Raw genomic sequence first — 23328 nt, forward strand, 5'->3', positions numbered from 1 at the left:
TTATTTTTATGTGTTATATAGATATCCCTTTGTATTTTTTAGTGTATTGTAATATTTGGAAGGAAATACCTGAAAATATTGAACTGCAACCCTTGATTTTTCATTGAGCCTTGATTCTTTTTCTTAAACTTCATATATCAAAAAATTAAAAAAATTCAAAAACAAAAACAATAAGAGAAACAAAAAATTAAAATAACTATATTGCTTCCAATATGTTTCTTCTGAACCCCAAGAAAATTAACAAACTATAGTCATTCCTCAGCATTCCCTTATCATTACCTGATTCCCATATCATTACCTGATTCCCATATCTTTCCTATCAATATCTTACCTCTTCTTCTTACATTATCACTCCCCCTTTAGTTGCTGTTTATCTCTAGGTCCCCTATATTCTATGATACACTTATTTTACATTTTTCACAGAGTTCACATTAGTGGTAAAATGCAATCTCTCTCTTTTTGTGTCTTATTTCTCTCAGCCTTAAGTCTTCAAGGTTCATCCATGTTGTCCTGTTTCATGACCTTGTTCCTTCTTACTGCTGCATAGTATTCCATCATGTGTATATACCACATTTTTTAACCCACTCATCTGTTGAAGGACATTTGGATTGTTTCCATCTCTTAGTAATTGTGAACAATGCTGCTGTGAACATCATTGTTCTGGTTTGATAATGCTGCCAGAATGCAAAGCACCAGAGATGGAGTGCCTTTTATAAAGGGGTTTTATTTGGTTACAAAGTTACAGTCTTAAGGACATATAAAGTCCAAGGTAAGTCATCAACGATCACATACCTTCACTAGAGGATGGCCACTGGCATCCAGAAAACCTCTGTTAGCTGGAAAGTCACATGTCTACTCCAAAGTTCTGGTTTCAAAATGGCTTCTTCCCAGAACATTCCTTTCTAGGCTTCAGTTCCTCAAAAATATCACTCTTAGTTGCTCTTGGGGTGATTGTCCTCTCTTAGCTTCTCTGGAGCAAGAGTCTGCTTTCAACAGCCATCTTCAGACTGTCTCTCATCTGCAGTTACTCTCAGCTCCTGTGCATACTTCAAAGTGTCCCTCTTGGCTGTAGCAAGCTTGCTCCTTCTGTCTGAGCTTATGTTGTGCTCCAGTGAACTAATCAAGGCCCAGGCTGAATGGGTGGGGCCACACACCCATGAAAATTATCCAGTGAAAGATTTCACCCACAGTTGAGTGATCACATCTCTACAGAAACATCCAATCAAAATTCTCCAACCCAATCAATACCAATATGTTTCCTTTTTACACAAGACTGCATCAAAGATAATGGTGTTTTGGGGGACATAATACATCCAAACCAGCACATACCATCTCTTGGACCCCAAAATACATTATCTCATCTAAATATCACAAAAACTTACATCATTTCAGTAGCAATAGTTAAGTACAAGATCTCATCAGAATCAGTTACAAGCATGGTCTGTACCTGTGAAACTAACAGCTTATCTGCTTCCAGTATTCAAAGGAGGAACAGTCATAGGGTAAACATTCCCATTGCCATAAAGAGAAACTGAAAGGAAAACAGGGTTTAAGGGAGCAAAACAATTACTAAAACCCACAGGGCAAACTCCATTAGATTTCTGAATGAAGTCTGAATGTCATTCACAGAGCTATGCTGCATCCATGGGGCATGAGAGAGTGGGACTCTTATCATTCCTAAGGGCCTTTGCAGCAGCTCTTTCAACTCCAAACACTGGGTTGAGTGCTCCAACATCACACATTGGAGAGACCACCTTCTTGGCCTCACCCTCCTCAGACATTGGGGAAGCACCTGGATTCTCTTCCATCTCTGGGGCACATGCTCAAACACTTCAGAACAGTGGGGTGGCAGCTAGGCTCTCCCCAGTCTCCTGGGAATGTTCTCCACCCTCTTTGGGGCCTGCGGTGGCAAAACTCTTCCAAAGCATCAAGGCAGAAGGCCCACCCTTGACCTCCAGGGCAAATTCCCCTTTCCATTCATGTGGGCCACCCCAGTCTCCCAACCTGAGACCTCTTGACTCCAGACCTCAACCTCTATGGCTGTCTTTGAAGAAATTTTTCCTTCAGTTTTTTCCTTGTCTGTCTCCTCCAGTCCAGACTGAGATCTATAAAGATCTCACAAAAATTCTGTTGGTTTGCATAAAGCACACAGGGATCAAAGCCATCAGACAGCAGGAGTTTCCACAAATCCTTTTTGGATAACTCCATTTCCAGTCCTGGCTTGAACTGAAATGGTGGCTGGGTTCCATGTTTGGTTAAATCCTCATGTTGGGCTATAGCTTCTGAGACTCCACCCACTGGAAGCCCAGAATTTTCCAAACCACCAGTTTCTGGTTTCTTTGAACCCAAGAGTTCAGTTCTAAGTTTATCTCTCTCTGCTCACATTTTACTATAAGCTGCAAGGAGAAGCCATTCTATACCCACAACTTTTAGTTTCAAAATCTCATCACCCAAATATCCCAGCTCATCGCTTTCAAATTCTTCCTTCCACCCAATACCAGGATTCAATTTTGCCAAATTCCATGCCACTTTAAAACAAGGATCACCTTTCTTCCAGATGGCAACAACTCATTCATCATTTCTGCTCAAGGCCTCATCAGAAGTATCTTTAGAGTCTGTATTTCCACAGTTTCTTCAAAGCAGTTTAGGCCTTTTCTGTTAAGCTCCTCACAATTCTTCCTGAATCTTCCCCTTATCCATTTAAAAAGCCATTCCAACATGTTTGGTATTTGTAAACACAGCAGCACCAGCACCCCACTTCTCTGGTATGAAAAACTTTTCCAGTTTGCTAATGCTGCCAGAATGCAAAACACCAGAAATGGATTGGCTTTTATGAAGGGGGTTTATTTGGTTACAAAGTTACAGTCTTAAGGCCATAAAGTGTCCAAGGTAAGTCTTCAACAATTAGGTACCTTCACTGGAGGATGGCCAATGGCATACAGAAAACCTCTGTTAGCTCTGCCAAACTAATTCATTAGCACTTTTCACAGGGAAACTTGCCTAAAATCATTGAAGGAATCATTTTATACAGTTAGACCAGTAGGGAGCACAAACAAATGTATAATAAAAAATTTTATGAGTGACCTGAGGAAAGGAAATATGTTTTTAGACCTGGCTCAACATCTTAGTCATGTTCTCTGTGGAGTCATGGAGCAGGCAGGGCAAGAGAAATATTGTTCTCAGTGAGTATTTGGTGATATGAGTAAGTATGGATTATGCTTTACATTATATATTAAAAAAGCCAGTGGTTGATATTTGAATAGAGGATTCAATTCTATGAAGGTTCTCATGAGGTAGGAGCACCTGGGCAAGGGGCATAATTGAACAAGCCATATGAAAAGGAGATTTTCACAATAAGGTGCCAACTCTGATTATTGAAATGAGAGGTGACATTCCAGGCAAAACTTAAGTTTAAGGCTTAAGGAATTTTAACTGGGAAGGCAGGGAGAAATAATCCAAACACTGGCTTTCTTTTCTACCAATGTAATTTTCTAAGGTTACTAAAGATTTCTGCACCTCTGTTCATTTCATTTGTTAAATAGGTAAATTAGCCTTAATAACTAAGGTTAATTTGAGGATTAAATAAATGTCAATCTCCAAGCACATTTAATTTGTTGTTTATGTGTACTGAGGTACAAATGAGTAAATTAATGTGACTTCTTCTGACAGTATCATTGGTTCATGAAATTATTATGTAATTACAATGTTTTGGAGGAGAATTTAGAATACAGAAGACCTTCCACATAAATAATTTATGAAATGAAAGGATGCTATAGCTGAAAAGGATTAATATAAGCTAAGATTTCAGCTGCCACTTTGGTAAAATATCAGATTGACAAAATGGGTTTTCTTCCAAATCCTTTCATTTAAATTATATATATGAGCCTCTTGAACCTATGGGGATCTGCATTCTCCCCAGCTCCTCAGAGGGGCTCTGTATGTTTTTTCATTGTTTATTTATTAAAGTATTGATTATATCAAAATTTTTTTAAAAAAATACAATAAAAGAACATTTCAAACTAAACAAAACAAGGGAATAAGAAAAAGACAGCTAACCTAAAATAACTACTTTACTTCCGACATGTTCCTACTCTATCCCAAGAAAATAACTTAATATGGCAACATTTCTGTGAACTTGCTCCTACCATACTCACCAGAAATTAACAAACCATAGTCATTCCTGGGCATTCCCAGAATGCTAAATTCACCCATGATAGCTTATCTGTTCTTATTACATTATCATTCCCCCTTTGCTAATTGCTCTGTATCACTAAGTTCCCTACATTCAACATTATAAACAATTTATTTTACATTTTTCAATATTCACATTAGTGGTAGCATATAGCATTTCTCTTTCTGTGCCTGCTTTTTGCTCAGTGTTATGTCTTCAGGGTTCATCCATGTTGTCATATGTTTCACAATATCATTCCTTCTTACTGCCATGTAGTATTCCATCATATATATATATGACACATTTTACTTATCCACTCATCTGTTGAAGGACATTTGGGTTGTTTCCATCTCTTGGCAATTGTGAATAATGCTGCTGTGAACATTGGCATGCAGATATCTGTTCGTGTCACTGCTTTCAGATCTTCAGGGTATATACCAAGAAGTTCAATTGCTGGATCAAAGGGTAAATCTATATCTAGTTTTCTAAGGAACTGCTAGACTGTCTTCCAGAGTGTCTGAACCATGATATAGTCCCACCAACAATGAATAAGAGTTTCAATTTCTCCACATACCCTCCAGCATTTGTAGTTTCCTGTTTGTTTAATGGGAGCCCTTGTAATTGGTGTGAGATGGTATCTCATTGCAATCTGAATTTGCATCTCCCTAATAGCTAGTGAAGCTGAACATTTTTTCATGTGTTTTTTGGCTATTGGTTTTTCCTCTTCAGAGAACTGTCTTTTCATATCTTTTGCCCATTTTATAATTGGGCTGTCTGTACTAGTGTCATTGAGTCATAGAAATTTTTTTACATATGTAACATATTAGTCTTTTGTCAGATACATGTTTTCCAAAACTTTTTCTCATTGAATTGGCTGCCTCTTCACCTTTTTCACAAATTCCTTTGAGGTACAGAAACTGCTAAGTTTGAGAAGTTCCTATTTATCTATTTTTTCTTTTGTTGCTTGTGCTTTGGATGTAAGGTCTAGGAATTGACTGCCTAATACAAGGTCTTGAAGATGTTTCCCTACATTATCTTCTAGGAGTTTTAGAATACCATCTTTTATATTGAGGTCTTTAATCCATTTTGAGTTAATTTTTGTGTAGGGTGTGAGGTAGGGGTCCTCTTCCATTCTTTCAGATATGGATATCCAACTCTTCCAGCCCCATTTGTTGAAAAGACTGTTATGTTCCAGTTTACTACCTTTGGGGGCCTTTTCAAAGATCAGTTGACCATAGATCTGGGGGTCTATGTCTGAATTCTGAATTCAATTCCATTAATCAATATATCTGTCTTTGTGCCAGTACCATGCAGTTTTGACTACTGTGGCTTTATAATAAGCTTCAAAGTCAGGGAGTGTAAGTCCTCCCACTTTGTTTTACTTTTTTAAGAGAGTTTTTAGCAATTTGAGGCATCTTCCCTTTGTAAATAAATTTAATAACTAGCTTTTCCAACTCTGCAAAGTAGGTTGGAATTTTCATTGGGATTTCATTGAATCTGTAGATGAGTTTGGGTAAAATTGACATCATAATGACATTTAGCCTTCCTATCCATGAACATGGAATATTTTTCCATCTTTTAAATTCCCTTTGTATTTCTTTTAGTAGTGTTATGTAGTTTTCTTTGTATAGATCTTTCACATCTTTGGTTAAGTTTATTCCCAGGTACTTGGTTGTTTTAGTTGCTATTGAAAATGGTGTCTTTTTCTTGAATGTCTCTTCACTTCATTCATTTCTAGGGTATAGAAACATTACTGATTTATGTGCATTAATCTCATATCCTGCTACTTTGCTGAATTTATTAGCTCTAGTAGCTGTTTCATCAATTTCTCAGGGTTTTCCAGATATAAGATCATATCATCTGCAAATAATGACAGTTTTACTTCTTCCTTTCCAATATGCATGCCTTTTTTCTCTTGTCTTGCCATATTGCCCTGGATAATGCTTTTAGTACAATGTTGAATGACAGTAGTGATGGCAGGCACCCTTGTCTCATTCCTGATCTTAGAGAAAAGGCTTTCAATCTCTTGCTGTTGGGTACTACTCTGACTGTGGATTTTTCATATAGGCTCTTTATCATATTGAGGAAGTTTTCTACAATTCCTACCTTTTGAAGTGTTTTTATCAAAAAGGGATGTTGGATTTTGTCAAATGCTTTCTCAGCATCTATTGAGCTAATCATTTGATTTTTCTCTACTGATTTGTTAGTGAGTTGTAGTATGTAGATTGATTTTTTTTATGTTGAGCCATCCTTGCATGCCTGGAATGAAACCCACTTGCTCATAGTGTGTTTTTGTAAGATATTAGTCTTACAAAAAGACTTTGCATTTGATTTGCAAGTATTTTATTGAGAATTTTTGCATCTATATTAGGGAGCCTGGCCTGTAGTTTCCTTTTTTGTAGCCCCTTTGCCTGGTTTTGGTATTAGATTGATGTTAGCTTCATAAAATGTGTTAGGCCATGCTCCATTTTCTTCAGGGTTTTGAAAGAATTTAATTAAGATTGGTGTCAGTTCTTGGAAAATTTGGTAGAATTCCCCTGTGAAGCCATCTGACCCTGGGCATTTATTTGTGGAAAGTTTTTTGATGACAGATTGGATCTCTTTGCTTGTGATGGGTTGGCTGAGGTCTTCTATTTCTTCTCTGGTCAGTCTAGGTTGTTCATATGTTTCCAGGAAATTGTCCATTGCCTCTATATTATCCAGTTTATTGGCATACAGTTGTTCATAGTATCCTCAGAATTTTTTTTAATTTCTTCAGGATCCACAGTAATGTCACCCTTCTCATTCATTATTTTGTTTATATGGGTCTTCTCTCTCTTGTCACTCTTGTTGATTTTCTCAAAGAACCTTTTTGTATTATTTATTCTATTGTTTTTTGTTCTCTGTCATTTATTTCTGTTTTAATCCTTGTTATTCTTTTCTTCTACTTTCCATAAGATCATCTATTTTTTTATTTACTCCTGCAGTTTCTTCTTTATTCTCTTCTAGGGTCTTCTTCATGTCCTTTATATCCTGTGCCATGCTCTTGTTGTTTGTCTTTAGTTCTTTGATTATTTGCTCCAAGTACTGTGTCTCCTCTGATCTTTTGATTTGGGTGTTAGGGTGTGGGTTTTCCATATCATCTGGTTTCTTCATATGCTTTACAGTTTTCTGTTGTTTTTGGCCACTTGGCATTTGCTTAACTTGGTAAGATTCTTCTAGGATGTGTAGGCTGATTTAAAAACTTACATCTGATTTGTCAGATCTACAGCTTGGTGGTGTACACTTTCTCTTTCCAGCATGTGGCATCCATGAGCCACCTGTTCCTCTCAAGCCAGTTCTCCCCAGCTTTGTGTTTGTGGTGAGTGTGGGTCTGAATCTTGTGGGTGTCCAATTGGTGCACTATGTTTGCATGTTTAGTTTGTGCTTCCTGCCCTGAATGTGGGGCATGTGTCTGAGGGTTTAGGGAAGGAGGGCAGCTTTAATAAGCCCTCCAGGTGTTCCTGGAGATTTAAAGCTTTTGCCAGAGTCTAAACCTTCAGTTCAGTCCCACCACAGTTTGTCTCTGCCACTGACCCACAGTCCTTGGTATTGGCATATGGTGCCTGGGTCTTCCAAGTGTGTCCCTCTTCCAAGCCATGCCCTTGGGGCCACAGGGCAGTGTAGGAGTGTTCCCAGACTGCTGAAAGGATGACTGCACAGGACATGTTAATTTCCCCATTTTTGCACACCTCCACCTTCCTAGGTCTAGAACAGTTAGCTACGGGTGTGCAAAAGGCTATCATCCATGTCAGATATTGTGGCATGTTCATGTGTAGCTGGAAGCACTTCCCATTATGTCAGGTTGTTTGGCACAGCTCTGGGCTGTGGTGCCAGTGCTAGGCAGGAGAATTTCCAGCCCACTGGGAAGATCGCTCTATGGGGCTTGGTGATTTTCCCCTTTTTGCTAATCTCTGCCTTCCTCAGTTTGAGACAGTTAGCAACAGGTGTGTGAAAGGCTATTTCCATGCCAGATATTGAGGCATGCCTACAGGTTGTGGGGATGCAGTTCCCAGCCAGTTTTGGGTTTTTGAAACTAGTCCATCTCCAAACACCAACCCCCATTTTCCACAGACCACCATATGACTGCCAGTTATCTAGTGGGCTCACTCACTCATTTCAGAATGCAGACTCCCAGTTTCACCAAGTGCATGGTCCCTGTGGATTTAGCAGACCTTGTTCAGCTGGTGCATCACTGGAAATGATGTTCTGGGTCACTTTCTGTCTTTAGTCTAGCATTTTTCACAGAGGTGTTTTTTGCCCTGTCTCTCCTAAGTGCCACCTTCCCTAATTTCTTAAAATATCAATATTTTATATTCATACATTTTAAAAATTTTAAAAAAGATACTAAATTTCTTCCTCTCCTTTTGTCCTCATTGCCCATCTTCCCTTGTTATGAATAATCTTCATTCCAATTTTATAAATGTTAGTAATGAAAAGAAGTGTTTAATTTTAGTGTGCCTTCAGGAGATGGAGTATAGTGGGTAGAGTAAAATTTATGGCTTGTAAAAATGTTTGAAAAATTGGAAAGACCAGAATGGATCAAGAGACTTATGCTCTTGAACATACAGAGAAGGTGAAAATACAAGAGAGATGATGAACATGGGTTTTGCAGATCCCAAGGAAAGTTGAAGTTGGAAGATCTCATATCCCTGGGATGGCCAGCCAGGATCATCCTTCAGTACTGCAGTCTCAGGGATCTGTTGTATATGCTTGTTAACTGTCTGTACTTGTACATTATGATGAACACCAGAATTATGGAGAGTTGAGCCAGGAAGCATGTAGTGATCCAAGTTATCCATGATATCTGTTTAGTTCTGCAGAATGATGTATTTTGCTGCAAGATTCTCTGCCATTCTAATGGGTAATATACCTATGCATTATGTTCAGATAGGAAGTACTTTACACATAAGCTCATTATATCTGTCAACTTTTGTAAAACTTGTAAAACAATATCATAGATGAGAGGAAATTGAAGACACTTGGGGCAATAATCTTACCATAGCTATGATATAAAAGTGGCAAATCATGGATATTCATTGTCCTGTCATGAGTCTGTTAATTTACTTTAAATTGGTGGAAAGGGGTGTTATAGTTATGAATGCTTAAGTACAAATTTTACACCACCATCTGTAAGTCATGATGATCCATTTATTAGGAACTCAAATGCAATTTGAGCTTTCTGGCAATAATCACCACTTCCTCAGTGCTGTCCTCTCAAACATTCTATGTTGGACATTGGCAGATGGTCCTTTCTGAACATGAATGTCTCTCATGCTTTTAGGAGCTAGTGAACTTGAAAGATGTAGTTATAGACTTCACCCAGGAGGAGTGGGCTCTGCTGGATGTATTCCAGAAAATGCTGTTCAGAGATGTGATGGTGGAGAATATCAGTCATCTGCTTTCAGTGGGTGAGTCTCCCAAACTTACCATCTAATCCTCTCAAGAATTGTCTAGAACAACTTATCTATATTGTTTGATATTTTATTTTTATACCTTATATATATATTATTGCATAACATGAAAAACTACCTAAAAGAGATTTCTTTCTGTACTTACTACTTACATCTAGTTTTTCACCCCACTAGAATGTCATCTTCATGAACACAAATTTTATGTTTTTATTTTGCTTAATGTCTAGCACTCAGAGCAGTTCTAGGAATTCAATGAGTATTTTCTGAAAGGATAAATAATGGATTAAATGTGTCCTAGTTATTGCACCCTAGAAATTGGCTGTGGATTCAGACTATAGCCATAAAAACAACAGGCTTATCCTTTTGCACATAAACTTAGACTGTTCTGGACAACCTTGGTATTGGATTCTTTTAAAGATAATGAATTATTGTGGAAACGTAATTTCTTCTTGTATGGTAATACACAGAGCTCTGCAGTCTGTCTTTGAACTTGGAAATCAGAAACCAAAGTCTCTCACTGTATTTGGGCCCAAGGTCAAGATGACCCTTTGATTGTGAAAAAAATGTCACTATTCTGTGTTCCAGGTACTTCTTCATTGGCTTATCTTCAATGTATACACTTTATTCTTCTTTGATCACTATAATGGTTTGAAGTTATATATACACAACAGAATAAACATGTTCTTAAATCTAAACTATTCCTGCACATGTTAAACCATTTTACATTGGAACTTTTAATGTGGTTACTTCAGTTTTCGTGTGTCCCACCTCAATCAGGATGGGGCTTCATCTTAATATGGGAATACTTTTTAAAGAATAAAATTAAGAGAAGAGAGAGAGTTAAAGCCATAGAAATAAGAAGCTGAAATCACTGAAACCTGGAAGAGAAGAGACCAGGAGACACCATGATGTGCCTTGCTGTATGGCAAGATAAGGAGCAAGGTTGCCGGCTCCAAGCCCCTGAATGCCACAGTCTTGGGAAGAAAGTGTTGTCTTGATGATGCCTGCATTTGGACATTTTCCTAGCCTCAAAACAATAAGCTAGCTCTAGTGCTGCCTTGAGCACCAGCCTGGGTGGGGAAGGAGGGGCCAGGAGATGGTGTGCACATCAGGGAGTGCAGCTGTGGGCATGGGGATGGAAAGAGCCATGGAGCAGGCACCAAGAGTGGCTGCAGATGGAGTGGGCAGCAGAGGAAAAGGCAACAATAGCACCAGTTACAGGTGTGTGGATTTTTGAGTGAAACCTCCAACACAAATGAAAGAACTTCAAGGGAAAATTTCTACAACAATGAATCTGCAGAGTCATCTGTATGCATAATATGGAATATTCTCAGCCCAGAGATAGCTGAATGGGTTGCTGTGTTGACAAGGAGTGGAAAGATGATGGTGAGTTGACCAAAGTATGATCAGAGAGCCAACAAACTTCATACACACAGCTCACATAGGATCAGGAGGCCTGTTCAGTGTAACGAATTCAGTTAGTTCCATTCAGAACCAAATGCAGCCCAAGGGAGGCTATGGAGGCAGGATGTCTGCCAACATGCAGATGCAGCTTGTGGACACTAAGGCAGGATAGCCCCAGGGATAGGCTTCTCCAGTTATTGTGAACTTTCCTTTTAATTTTTTTGTCTTGTGATAGTTTTTCTTTTCTTCCCTTTTTTTTAAATGACAAAAAAAGAAGTGTAATGACATCTTATTCACCCTCTTGTGATTACTCCAGTGAGACATCACTGTTCTGCTCTGAAGAAACTATTGTCAGATGAATACTGCATTTTCCTCAGCTGGCATGCATGCATTTGGACTGATGGAGAGTGTTCTTTGGATTATGGCTTAATTTTCAGTTTTTGAGTTGATATGGATATGATCTTAGCATGACCTTTTCTGGAGAAGGCTAGCATCATTTGAAATATTTTTTTTCATTTTAAACATCTATCTCTCCACCACCCACCCTTCACCTTATATGATTTCATTGGTAAACAAGGGTATGCTGTTTGTTAACTTGCCACCATTTATGTATATTTTGGAAGGTATGAGACCCACAAGCACAGTGATCTTTTTTTTCATTTGAAACTTCAGCAGAGTAGATATCTGCATGCTTTAGGAAGTTGCTTTGTATGGGAGTCCATGGGGGGCTAGAAATTAAAATTTCTTTGCTGCCATGGGCTGATGATACTGCTGCTATTAGAGATAGTTTAGCTGTGGTACCAAGTCACATCAGTTTTACAGAAAAAGAGAACTAGTTTAATTATTTTAGAAGTATGACTTTTGGTCTGTTTGATTAGAATTGCAATAAAAGAAAAACTTGCATTCATAAAACTTTATTCTGTTGTAAATGCTCTTTATGTTTATTTTGAGAGCAAGGACCTGTGATTGTGGACAGGTGTGGTAATCCTCTCATCCAGTCTGATTCTTAATAGCATCATTTTATTAGCTGTTTAATTTCTTTGTGTACTCATTCCTTTTATTTTTATTTAATATTATGGTATCCAGTTGTTTGCAGTGGGAGTGTTGAACTTCAGGCCCCTGTTACTAACTGTAGACCTCCAGAGGTGTTGGACTTTCTGTGTCCTGAATATTTTGGGGGCCATGGAAGTTGCCAAGAACAACACACTGATCTGGCTGAATCATTGCCAGTGAAAACAACCTGGATGGTCACTTTTTATGGTATTGGTGAGAAACCTTTGCTCAGGTTCCAAAATATGTTCATCCTTTCACAAATAGTGCTGTCCCTTTTAATATTATAACATTTCAAATATTTCAGTAAGTGTTCCTCCTTCCCTATAACCACAATCAGTGATAGTGTTCTCATTAAAATGCTTAAGTCAGCTTAGATTATATGTGTATTTTAGCCATATCTCACTATATTTGACAGGATTAATATTTCATGTGCAAAGTGGGCTTAGTTGAGAATTTAGAAAGCTGTAAGGAATTAGGTAATTAGCTAAAGAAACAGCAATCAATTTCTCTTCTGCTTTGTTTTATCCTATTCTCCTCACCTGAGTCCCAGGATATTGTGAAACAGGTAACTGAACAAATATTAGTTTTTATGTAAGTAAAACATGAAAGCATTTCTCCCCCAGTTCTTTTGAAATTAACTTACCCACTATAGCAGGGCTCCAGATTACTCATTCCTTGTATTTCTGCAATTTTAAGCCTTCAGAGGTGTCAGAACCAGGCACAGAGAGAATTGGTCTAGAAAAAACATTTGTATCTTAAAAGTCACATACTTAATCAAAACAGATATTTTGTAGTTTGCTCAGCAACTCCTAAAATTGGATTCATTTGTTGTCACTAATTCACTATGTTGCCATTGTATTCTGGGATTTGCCTGAGTACTTGGGTCATTCTGCCCAGCCAGAATCATTTCCTACCAGTGACAGTGCTGTGTATAAGCTCTTAGGACAGGTTGCATTTCATTGGCATTGTCAGTGCTGACGCTATTTGGTTTATTTCTATTTTGATTTTTAAAATTAGTACAGTTTTTTGAACTTGTCACTTAACTCCTGGAGCAACAATGATGGGACTATGGTCTCTTTTTCCCAACTCATGGTTTTATATTATTATTTCCATTCTGCTATCTTTTCTGTTTCTCAAGGACCAAATATTCCCTTGAGCTTTGGAGTGTTATCTCCATGCTAAGCCAAAGGCTTGACTTTTCATCCTGTAACTGTTCTGCCACTGCCACTAACTGTATATGCACAGCAGCCACACTGTATACAAGAGCACCTGTTATGGGCTCCTGGGAAAGTGCCAATCAATGCAAGAAAGAAGAAAATGACAACAAAAAAGAGACAATATAAACTTGGGCATATATTTTTAGGGAGGATTGAGGATATTTGAGTGTGAAAGGGTCGAGGGGGCTGCAGCTTTCCTCCATTCATAAATTGGATTGTAGATCTTGGGAGGTCATTTTTCACCAAAGCAACATATCTGTTTTTAAATGAAAGCTTATTACATAAAAAAGGATTTTCCTACTCAAAGTTCATTAAGCTATTAATACTTTGCTGAAATACATGTTAACAACTGTTAAGTCAGAAACCTAAAGATTTAACTAATCACATGTATTCTGTTAAAACAGTGATCTGTATTCTATAAAAGAGGTACTTTTCCATGATGCAAGTGTGAAGTGGTGCCAATGAGCATAAAGCAGCATTATCAGTGGGCTTTTAAAAATACTTTGTGAGTATATCAGCTTTCACTTTTTTATTAAATTATAGAATTGTCATTATAGAGAGCAAGTTTGCCTTGATTTTGTTTAAAATGACATCTGCTCAGTGCCCAGAAGAAAAGATTGACATATTTTTATAATATAAGCATACTTTTTTTGTACATTGTGTTCATTTTGAGCAAAGTAAGTTCAGTATTGGCTTGTAGATATTAAAAGAAATTATTGATTTTGATTCAATAAATGTTCTCTCTCAAAAAAACCATAAGCTAATAAATTTCCATTGTTTCCACCAACCTATTTCATGCTATTTGTTAAGCAGCCTCAGAAACTAAAATGAATTTGGAACCAGGTGAGTGGGGTTCTTCTGTTGCATATATCAAAAATGTGGAAATGGCCTTGGAATGGGGTAATTTAGTTGAAGATGGAAGAATCATGAGGTGCTTTATAAGAAATACTAGAATGCTTTGAAGAGGCTGTAGAAATATGGATTTTAAAGGTACTTCCAGTAAGGTCTTAGAAGGAAATGATGATGTATTATTGGAAACAAGAGGAAAGGCAATCCTTGTTTTATAAATGGCAGAAAACTTGGCAAAATTGATTTCTTATGTTGCATGAAAGACAGAACTTCAGTGATGGACTTCAATATTTGAGGCAGTTTCCAAGGTAAGTGTGGAATGTGCAAACTAGTTTCTCCCTGCAGCTAATATTAAAATGCAAAAGAACTGTGATAAGCTGAAAACTGGAATCCTGGGCATAAAGAAACCTGAAATTGATGGTTAGGAAAATTCTGAGCTGCTGGAAAGCAAGTCCCCAGAGAATAGTGCTCCATGTGTGTGTTTAATTAAACATGGAATGAGTCAGTGATTTTTGTTCAAATTAGGATTGGAGGTGCAGTTATCCAGAAGTTGTCTGAGCACATTCCTCTGTCTCATGGTTTTGACCTCTATGTTCTACATGCACAACTGACAGATTTTTTCAAGATCAGTATGAATGGAACCATTGCCAGCCTGGATTAAAAGGGATAGAGAAGGGGCAGATTGTAGGTAAAAGGGCAGAACCATGGAAAGCTGAGGCCTGGACTGAAGACATCTTCTCAGGCAAGAATGTGGCCCCACCCATGTGAGTGGAAAGCGTGTGTCTGCTCCAGAGCTTGGAGTGGTTTGGCCTCTTAACCTATTGTTGAGGAAGATTGCTGTGATCCCACTGTTTTCAGAGGTTAGAATCTGTACCTGTGTGGGTGTAGTTTCTGGCTGCCACCCCATTGTTCTAATAGGATGGAGGCTTCACCCTGTTGTTTACAGAGAGCATGGATCCTGAACAAGCACTTGGAAGGGGTAGGACTGTGTGCCAGTTTGGATATATTAGGTCCCCCAGAAAAAGTCATGTTCTTTCATGCAGTCTGGTGGGGTCAGTGCATTAGTGTTGATTAGGTTGGAACCTATTGATTGTTTCCATGGAGATGAGACTGAATCAACTGTGGGCAAGACCTTTGATTGGATAATTTCCATGGAGATGTTACCCCATCCATTCACTATGGGTATTAATTAAGTCACTGGAGCTATATAAAGGGCAGACAAACAGAGGGAACTCAGTGCTGCTGTAGCTGAGATAGACATTTTAGAGATTGCCATTGAAAGCAGACTTCTACTCCAGAGTTTGCCTGGGAGAAACAGAGAGAATACCCCCAGATGCCTGGAGAGAAATGTCCTGGGAGAGAGCCTTTTGAAAAACTAATTGGGAACAAAGAAAGAAAATGCCAGCCATGAGCCTTCCCAGACAACAGGAGTATTCCAAATGTCATTGGCCATTATGTGACGGTACCCTGTTCTTGATGCCTTAACTTGGACACTTTTTTGGCCTTGAGACTATAAATTTGTAACCAAATAAACCCCCTTTATAAAAGCCAGCTCATTTCTGGTGTTTTGCAAAATAGCATTAGCAAACCAGAACAGGCTGCCATTTCATCAGCTTCGGAGGGCAAGATATCATTCCTTATGTGACTGTGAGACCTTCATATGTAATGGAGTATGCCTTGCAGAGTTTGGAAACATGAACTTTGTTTTCCTTTCACTTTCTCACTATTGGAATGGAAATGTTTATTCTATACCTGTTCGTCCATTGTAAATTGGAAGCAGATAACTTCTTCTTTAGATTTCACAGGTTCACAGAGGAGAATTGTGCTCCAGGATAGACCATACCCATAAATGATTTTAGTCTTTGTACTAAGCTTTGTTTCTGAAAGACTTAAGTCTTTTGGGATATTATGATGGAATGAATGCATTTTGCCTATAGAAAGAACAGTTCTTTTAGGGGTCCAGAGGTTGGAGTATGGTTTGAAGTTGTATGTACCCCTGAAAAACATTTTCTTAACTCTAATCCATTCCTTTGTATACTGACTGTATGTATGATCTTTGGATAAGGATCCTTGGGTTAAGGTGTGTCCCACCTAAATCAGGATGTGTTTTAATCCAATTACTGGTGTCCTTTTTAAGAGAACAAAATTCAAACACACAGAAACTCATCAGACATAAGAACTGAAATCAATGAAACCCAGAAGAGAAGCAAGAGACCAGTAGATGCTGCCATGTGCCATCCCATGTGCAGACTAAGGATCCAGGGTCACCAGATTCCAGCCCCAGAATCCCACAGTGTTGTGGAGAAAGCATTGCCTCAATTATGCCTTGATTTTGACATTTTCCTGACCTCAAAACCATAAGCTAATACATTTCCATTGTTTAGCAACTTTCATGGTATTTGCTTAAGCAGCATAGGAAACTAAAACAAACATCTTTCCTGGACTTGATGATAATACACTAAGTGCACAGAACTCAGAATTCCATTTATTTTTTCCCAAAACCAGGAAATCAGATCTGTAAATCTGATGAAGTCTCCAAGTTCAATCAAGTAGAGAAACTGATGAAAGAAGGAATTGGATTTTTCCAAAGCCAGAATTCAGGTGAGCTTTAGGAACCTGTCCTTCATGACAAGGTAGTGCCTTGTCAGTGACTGAGTAGATTCTTGAAATATCACCTGCAGATTTCCTTAAGTAAACTACATATTATGAAATGTAGGTGATGATATGGGGGAAATTTTCCACAGGTGTAGTCACTTTTTTGGCTTATTTAATAATCTGTATTCAAGTGTCCATGGCTCTGGGGAAATGGATGTTAATGTAATATTGAATTTAAACTTTCACTTAATCATCCTTTTCTTGGTACTCCTCTTAAGTGTTTTTCCCACCCTTTAGCTTCCCACATGCTATTTTAAAAGTAAGTTTTCTTATGCTTCCATCTTGAACACCTTTTCTAATTGTCAATTTCACATGAAGTTTTCTAACACCTAAAATAATACTTAATTTGATGTTCTTTCCCAGATAAGTGTCACATTTGAAACAATTATAGGGTCATGTGGGTCTTTTCAGCATTTTCATTTCCCTAATGCTAGTCTAGCATTTAATTCTCTTTTCAATTGTTTCAGGCAGTGAAGGTGGCTTTAAAAAGCAGGAAATGCTCTCCATGCAACATATCTGCAGGAAAGACACATTTACAGTCATATCATTGGTAAGCATGGTGGTGACCCCTGGTCTTCCAAACATATACCTGGAAGTGGAATAAATTAGTAATTCAATGCAATCACTTAACTGTAGGTTGGTTTAAGTGCTAATCCAGAAAAACTCTGTGATAGTTTGAATTTATGGAAAATTAATTTCAATGGAAAATGATAACCTGGGTTTTAATGAAAATATAGTTGTGTAAGCATGGCTCATATACCAAATCTTTGAAACATTATAATGTCTTCAAAACTGATGAAGAGTGCAGTTTAGATGCCAGAAAAGAGAAGATCTCTGCATGCAGGAGAATAACATGTTATGTAACTAATATAGGAAAGATATTAATTGGAGACTGGCACTGGTTGATTGTTCTAGAATTCATATGTATATGAATTGATTTTTATGAGCAAACCTTTCATATTCTCTCATCTACTTCCCAGAAGCCAAATTCTAATACTCAAGAGAATGGAATTATATGTAGTGAAATGCCAGAGGACTTTACTCAACCTGTGTTAAACCGCAAGGGAAAGAAAACCTACTTCAGCAATCTATTTGGAAAACCTTTTAATGACCAGTCATCTTTTAATCAACAGAAGCATTTTTACACTAGAAGTAAATTATATGAATGTCCTCTAATTGGTAAATCCTTTGTTGAAAGCTCTGTCCTTACACATTACAATGGAACTTACATTGAAGAGAAACCTAATGAATATCATCTGTGTGAGAAAGCCTCCACTCATAATTCTGGCATCAGAGTACATGAGAGACCTCATACTGGAGAGAAACCTTATGAATGTCACCTACATGAGAAAGACTTAACTCATTTCTCTACCTTGAGACATGAGAGAACTCACATTGGAAAGAAACCATATCAATGTCATCTCTGTGGGAAAGCTTTCACTCGATGTTCCATCCTTAGAGATCATGAAAGAACTCACACTAGAGAGAAGCCTTATGAATGCCATCTATGTGGGAAAGCCTTTAGTCATTTGTCTAACATGAAACAGCATAAGAGAACTCACACTGGAAAGAAATCATATAAATGCCATCTAGGTGGGAAAGCCTTCACTCAATATGATGCTATTAGAGAACATGAGAGAATTCACACTGGAGAGAAACCTTATGAATGTCATCTATGTGGGAAAGCCTTCAATCATTTCTCTAGCTTGAGACAACATGAGAGAACTCACACTGGAAAGAAACCATATAAATGCCATCTTTGTGGGAAAGCCTTCCCTCAGTGTTCTTCCCTTAGAGTCCATGAGAGAACTCACACTGGAGAGAAACATGATTGTCATCTGTGTGGGAAAGCCTTTATTTATCTCTCTTCCCTGAAACGACATGAGAGAACTCATACTGGAGAGAAATCTTATGAATGCTGTCTATGTGGGAAAGTCTTCACCCGTTGTTCCATTCTTAGAGAACATGAGAAGACTCACACTGGTGAGAAACCATATGGATGTCTTCAATGTGGGAAAGCCTTCACTCAATATGGTCACCTGAGACAACATGAGAGAACTCACACTGGCGAGAAACCTTATGAATGTCATCTATGTGGGAAAGCCCTCAGTCATTTCTCTAGCTTGAGACGACATGAGAGAACACACACTGGAGAGAAACCATATAAATGCCATCTTTGTGGGAAAGCCTTCTCTCAGATTTCTTCCCTTAGAGCTCATGAGAGAACTCACACTGGAGAGAAATATGATTGTCATTGGTGTGGGAAAGCCTTTACTTATCTCTCTTCCCTGAAACGACATGAGAGAACTCATACTGGAGAGAAACCATATGAATGCCATCTATGTGGGAAAGTCTTCACCCGTTGTTCTATTCTTAGACAACATGAGAAGACTCACACTGGTGAGAAACCATATGAATGTCTTCAATGTGGGAAAGCCTTCACTCAATATGGTAACCTGAGTCAACATGAGAGAACTCACACTGGAGAGAAACCGTATGAATGTCATCTATGTGGGAAAGTCTTCACCCGTTGTTTTTATCTTAGTGAACATGAGAGGACTCACACTGGTGAGAAACCATATGGATGTCTTCAATGTGGGAAAGCCTTCACTCAATATGGTCACCTGAGACAACATGAAAGAACTCACACTGGCGAGAAACCGTATAAATGCCATCTATGTGGGAAAGTTTTCACCCGTTGTTTTTATCTTAGAGAACATGAGAGAGCTCACACTGGAAAGAAACCATATAAATGCCATCTTTGTGGGAAAGCCTTCCCTCAGTGTTCTTCCCTTAGAGCTCATGAGAGAACTCACTGGAAAGAAACATGATCATCATGTTTCACATAGAATGTCATCTATGTGAGAAGGTCTTCACCTGTTATTCTAGCCTTCGAGTACATGATAGCACTCACACCTGAGAGAAACACTATGAATGTCTTCTGTGTGGGAAAGCTGTCACAATATGTTCATCTGAGACAACATGAGACAACTGACACTGGAGAGAAACCTTATGAATCTCATGAATGTCAGAAAGCCTCCACCCACTCTTCTGGTTTTAGAAAACATGACAAAATATCCAGGGGAAAGATACCGTAAGAATATTATCTACATGGGAAAATTAGTTTATTTTTGTAAACTTAAAGATAACATGAGAGAACTCAAATTGAGTGAAACTTTATGAGTGTTATATGTAAAAGTCTGCAGCCAGTATTCACTTAGTAGATTATGTGAGAGAACTGATAACATAAATGATTTGAATATTGAAGGGATTTCAGCCCTTGAATTATCCTTTAAACATACCAGGCAACCCACACACTGAGGAAACACCATTTATAATCAAACTGGTAGAGCTTTAAAATCATTCTTTCTACATCAATATAAGCCAGTTCATACTGGAGAGAATCAATATCATGTCACCTTTGTGGCAAAAAATTTAGTAAGAAGGTCTGATAATATACAATGTGAGAGAACTCGTGTTATACATTTAATGAAAGTTAGAGAGTCTTCATCCTCTTCTCCTATTGATAGACCTTTACCAGATAAAGGAGCTTCTTGAGAAATTTCCAGGTACTTCATGCTGGATAAGTTTTTCATGAAAAATCACAAAATTCTTTATCTGTACACCCACATTTGTAGGGCAATTGAGAAGCCACACTTTATAAATCTCTTATCAGTGTCATGAATGCAGGCATGAAATCAGTGATCACTCATTCCTTTAGCATTAATTTTCATATGCAGAGGAAAGAAAAAAATTGAAATCCATTTAGAAATATCTGCAACTTGATTTCATATCAGAAAATTCATAGTGGAAACTGAAATACTTTATGTTGCCCATTAGCACAAAATTCAGCAGAGACTCAAGGTTTTGAACAAGACTTCCTGTTGATATTATGTAGGGTAACAGTACAAAGTGTGAAGTGAAATGGGTATAAGTTTTGAATTTGTAAAAAGTATTGTGAAGTGAGGTTAATTCACTGATCAGTTCTTCTGTATACATAAGCAAGAAATATTGTTGCTGAAAATCTGTTTGCCATATTTGAATTTTCTTTTTATGCAGTGCCAGTCACAAAGATGTGAATCAATCAGAAAGTAACTTGGAATGATAACTCAAAAATCTAGAACAGAATGTTATTATTCTTTACTATTGTCTTAGTATTATAATATGTATGTTCATGGCAAAGATGAATGCAAACATTGATAAATTAAAACACTTTACAACTAGAGTGTGCTGGTTTGAGTCTCTTATGCACCCCATAAAAAGCCATATTTGTAATGCATTCTTGGGACAAACTTGTGGGTGGGAAATTTTATTAGGATTTTTCCATTGAGTTGTGACCCTGCCCATTCAAGGTGGGTCTTGATTAGTTTACTGGGTTCCTTAAGAGACCCACGAGGCAGACACAGATATCAGACACTTCGAGATGCAGACTGAAAGACTTTTGGAGATGCTAAGCTAAGAGATGAATCCTAGAGTTTGCCCTGAAGAAGCTAAGAAGACCCCCAGACATTTAGAAATGCCCTGAGAGAATAAGCATGGATGCACAGGAGCTGAGAGAGAAAAGTTAAGAAAGACAAGCCCAGTGACATTTTGGAGAAATCCACTTTGAAACCAGAACCCCAGAGCAAAGGACCAGCAACCAAATGCCTAACCAGCTGACAGAGGTGTTCAATTTCCCAGGCCTTTCTTCAGTGATGGTATCCTCTTGATGCTTAGTTTGGACACCTTTATGGTCTTAGAACTCTAAACTTGTAACCTAATATACCCCCCTTATAAAAGCTAATCTATTTCTGTTATTTTGCTTAACATCAGATTTAGCAAACAACATAGGGTTTATGATATGTAAATACTCCTCTTTTAAAATACTTAATATTTTTTTAATTTAGTAAGAAATTAAAAACAAAACTATTTTAATAACACAAACATGTCATGGGGAGTTGTAGTTTCATTGGCCAGGAAATTCCCAAGTTCAGAACCTGTCAGTGTCATTCCATACGTTAGCATTTTATTGCAGAAAGGCTTTTGCCAATAACAGAGATCACACCAAATAAGGAACAGAATGTATTTTGCAGTCATAGGGAGGGTTCAATTTACAGAATGCCAATAATCAGAGTGTCTAATTTTCTGGAAGAAGACATCTGCATCACCTACAATTTAGAATCAGGGTGCCTTTCTGGTAATGCCACTGCAGCCTACCCATGGTGAATGCATTCCAGTGAGAAAATAGAACAGGTATATTGAAATTGGAATTTTGAACTCATGGCCTAAATAGGGAGATAACTGGTCCTCCACTCCCTCAAAGTCCAATGTTTCCTGTTGTGTTCCAGTGCCTTGTTTTCCTTACACTGCAATATTTGGTGCCAAAATACCTTTAGGTGGAGTCATCACACAGTAAGTTCTCCCTGATGAAATTTTTGTAGCTGTTATTTGAGTTGCCCACTCTAGTATCCTCTCATTCCAACTCTGTTGGGTGGGAGTGTGCCTTTTTTGGGGGTCACATGTGCTGTAAATGAGGTACCAAGAACTGACTGGTGTCTACTTGAATAGCTGAACACTTTGTACAGGTGTTTCTCCTCAGCTACAACAGTGGTTTCATCTGCCATATCATGCATGAGAATTACTGTCTCTTACCCATAGTATGTGCCTACAAAGTCTTTTGTCTATGACAAAACTCATCTCACTACCCTCCCCCCATGTGGGTCATGACTCCTAGGGGTGTAAGTCTCCCTGTCCACATGACTTCCTGGAATGAGCCTGGCCCTGGCATTGTGGGATTGAGAATGCCTTTTTAACCAAAAGGGGGAAAAGAAATAAAACAAAGTTTCAGTGGTTAAGAGATTTCAAATAGAGTTGAGAGGTAATTCTGGAAATAATTTTTATGCATTATATAGATATTCCTTTTTATCTTCTAGTGTATTAGAATAGCTAGAAGGAAATAATCTGAATCTGTTGAACTCATATTCATTAGATTTGATACTTGATTGTATAACTATATAACTTTTATCTTGTGATCATGTGATTGTGAAAACCTTGTGACCAACACTGTTGGATCTAGTGTATGGGCAGATGAATAATAAAATAAATACATATATAAGGCAAATGTATATATAATAGTAGGGGGATATGATTATGGGATATTGTTTTGGATGTTTTCTTTCTTTGGAGTAATGAAAATATTCTAAAATTAATTGTGATGATGAATGCACAACTATATGATGATATTGTGAGCCACTGATTTTATACTTTGGATGGATTATATGGTATATGAATGCATTTCAATAAAATTGCATTACAAAACCCATCTCTATTGAGTTTCGCAGTTTCCTCCATGAACCAAACCATACCATCAACAGGAGTTCCTTGTTATCCACTGTATTGATTTCTCTGCAGTGGCTTGGGATATATGCTACTTGAGCAACTGTATTCAGGAGGCCCATGAAGGCTTGTATCCCCTCTTTCCCCATCTACCTTAATGGGGACTTCTGATCCTTGGGGACACCCAGAGTCCTTGATCCCTAAACATTCTCTTTAAAGGGAGTAAGATCAG

At 37.9% G+C, this 23328-nt stretch overlaps 1 protein-coding gene across 5 annotated transcripts in view; it reads left to right on the forward strand.

Moving 5' to 3' along the window:
* The window catches only part of LOC119531481 (zinc finger protein 596-like), a 37315-nt gene extending 15984 nt beyond the window's left edge, over positions 1-21331 (forward strand). For 2 of the 5 annotated variants that reach the window (XM_037832774.1, XM_037832775.1), the window contains exons 3-6: positions 9474-9600; positions 16632-16727; positions 17249-17331; positions 17762-21331. In XM_037832774.1, coding sequence (XP_037688702.1) covers positions 9474-9600; positions 16632-16727; positions 17249-17331; positions 17762-19612 — 2157 coding nt within the window. In that variant the 3' untranslated portion in view covers positions 19613-21331. Of the gene's footprint in view, positions 1-9473; positions 9601-12056; positions 12274-13681; positions 13783-16631; positions 16728-17248; positions 17332-17761 lie in introns of those variants that run through there. The other 3 variants (XM_037832777.1, XM_037832776.1, XM_037832778.1) reach the window with 2 other exon arrangements.
* Positions 21332-23328: the final 1997 nt, after the last annotated feature.

This window comes from Choloepus didactylus, chromosome 4, assembly GCF_015220235.1.
Source record: "Choloepus didactylus isolate mChoDid1 chromosome 4, mChoDid1.pri, whole genome shotgun sequence".
In the NCBI taxonomy this organism is placed as follows: Eukaryota; Metazoa; Chordata; class Mammalia; order Pilosa; family Megalonychidae; genus Choloepus; species Choloepus didactylus.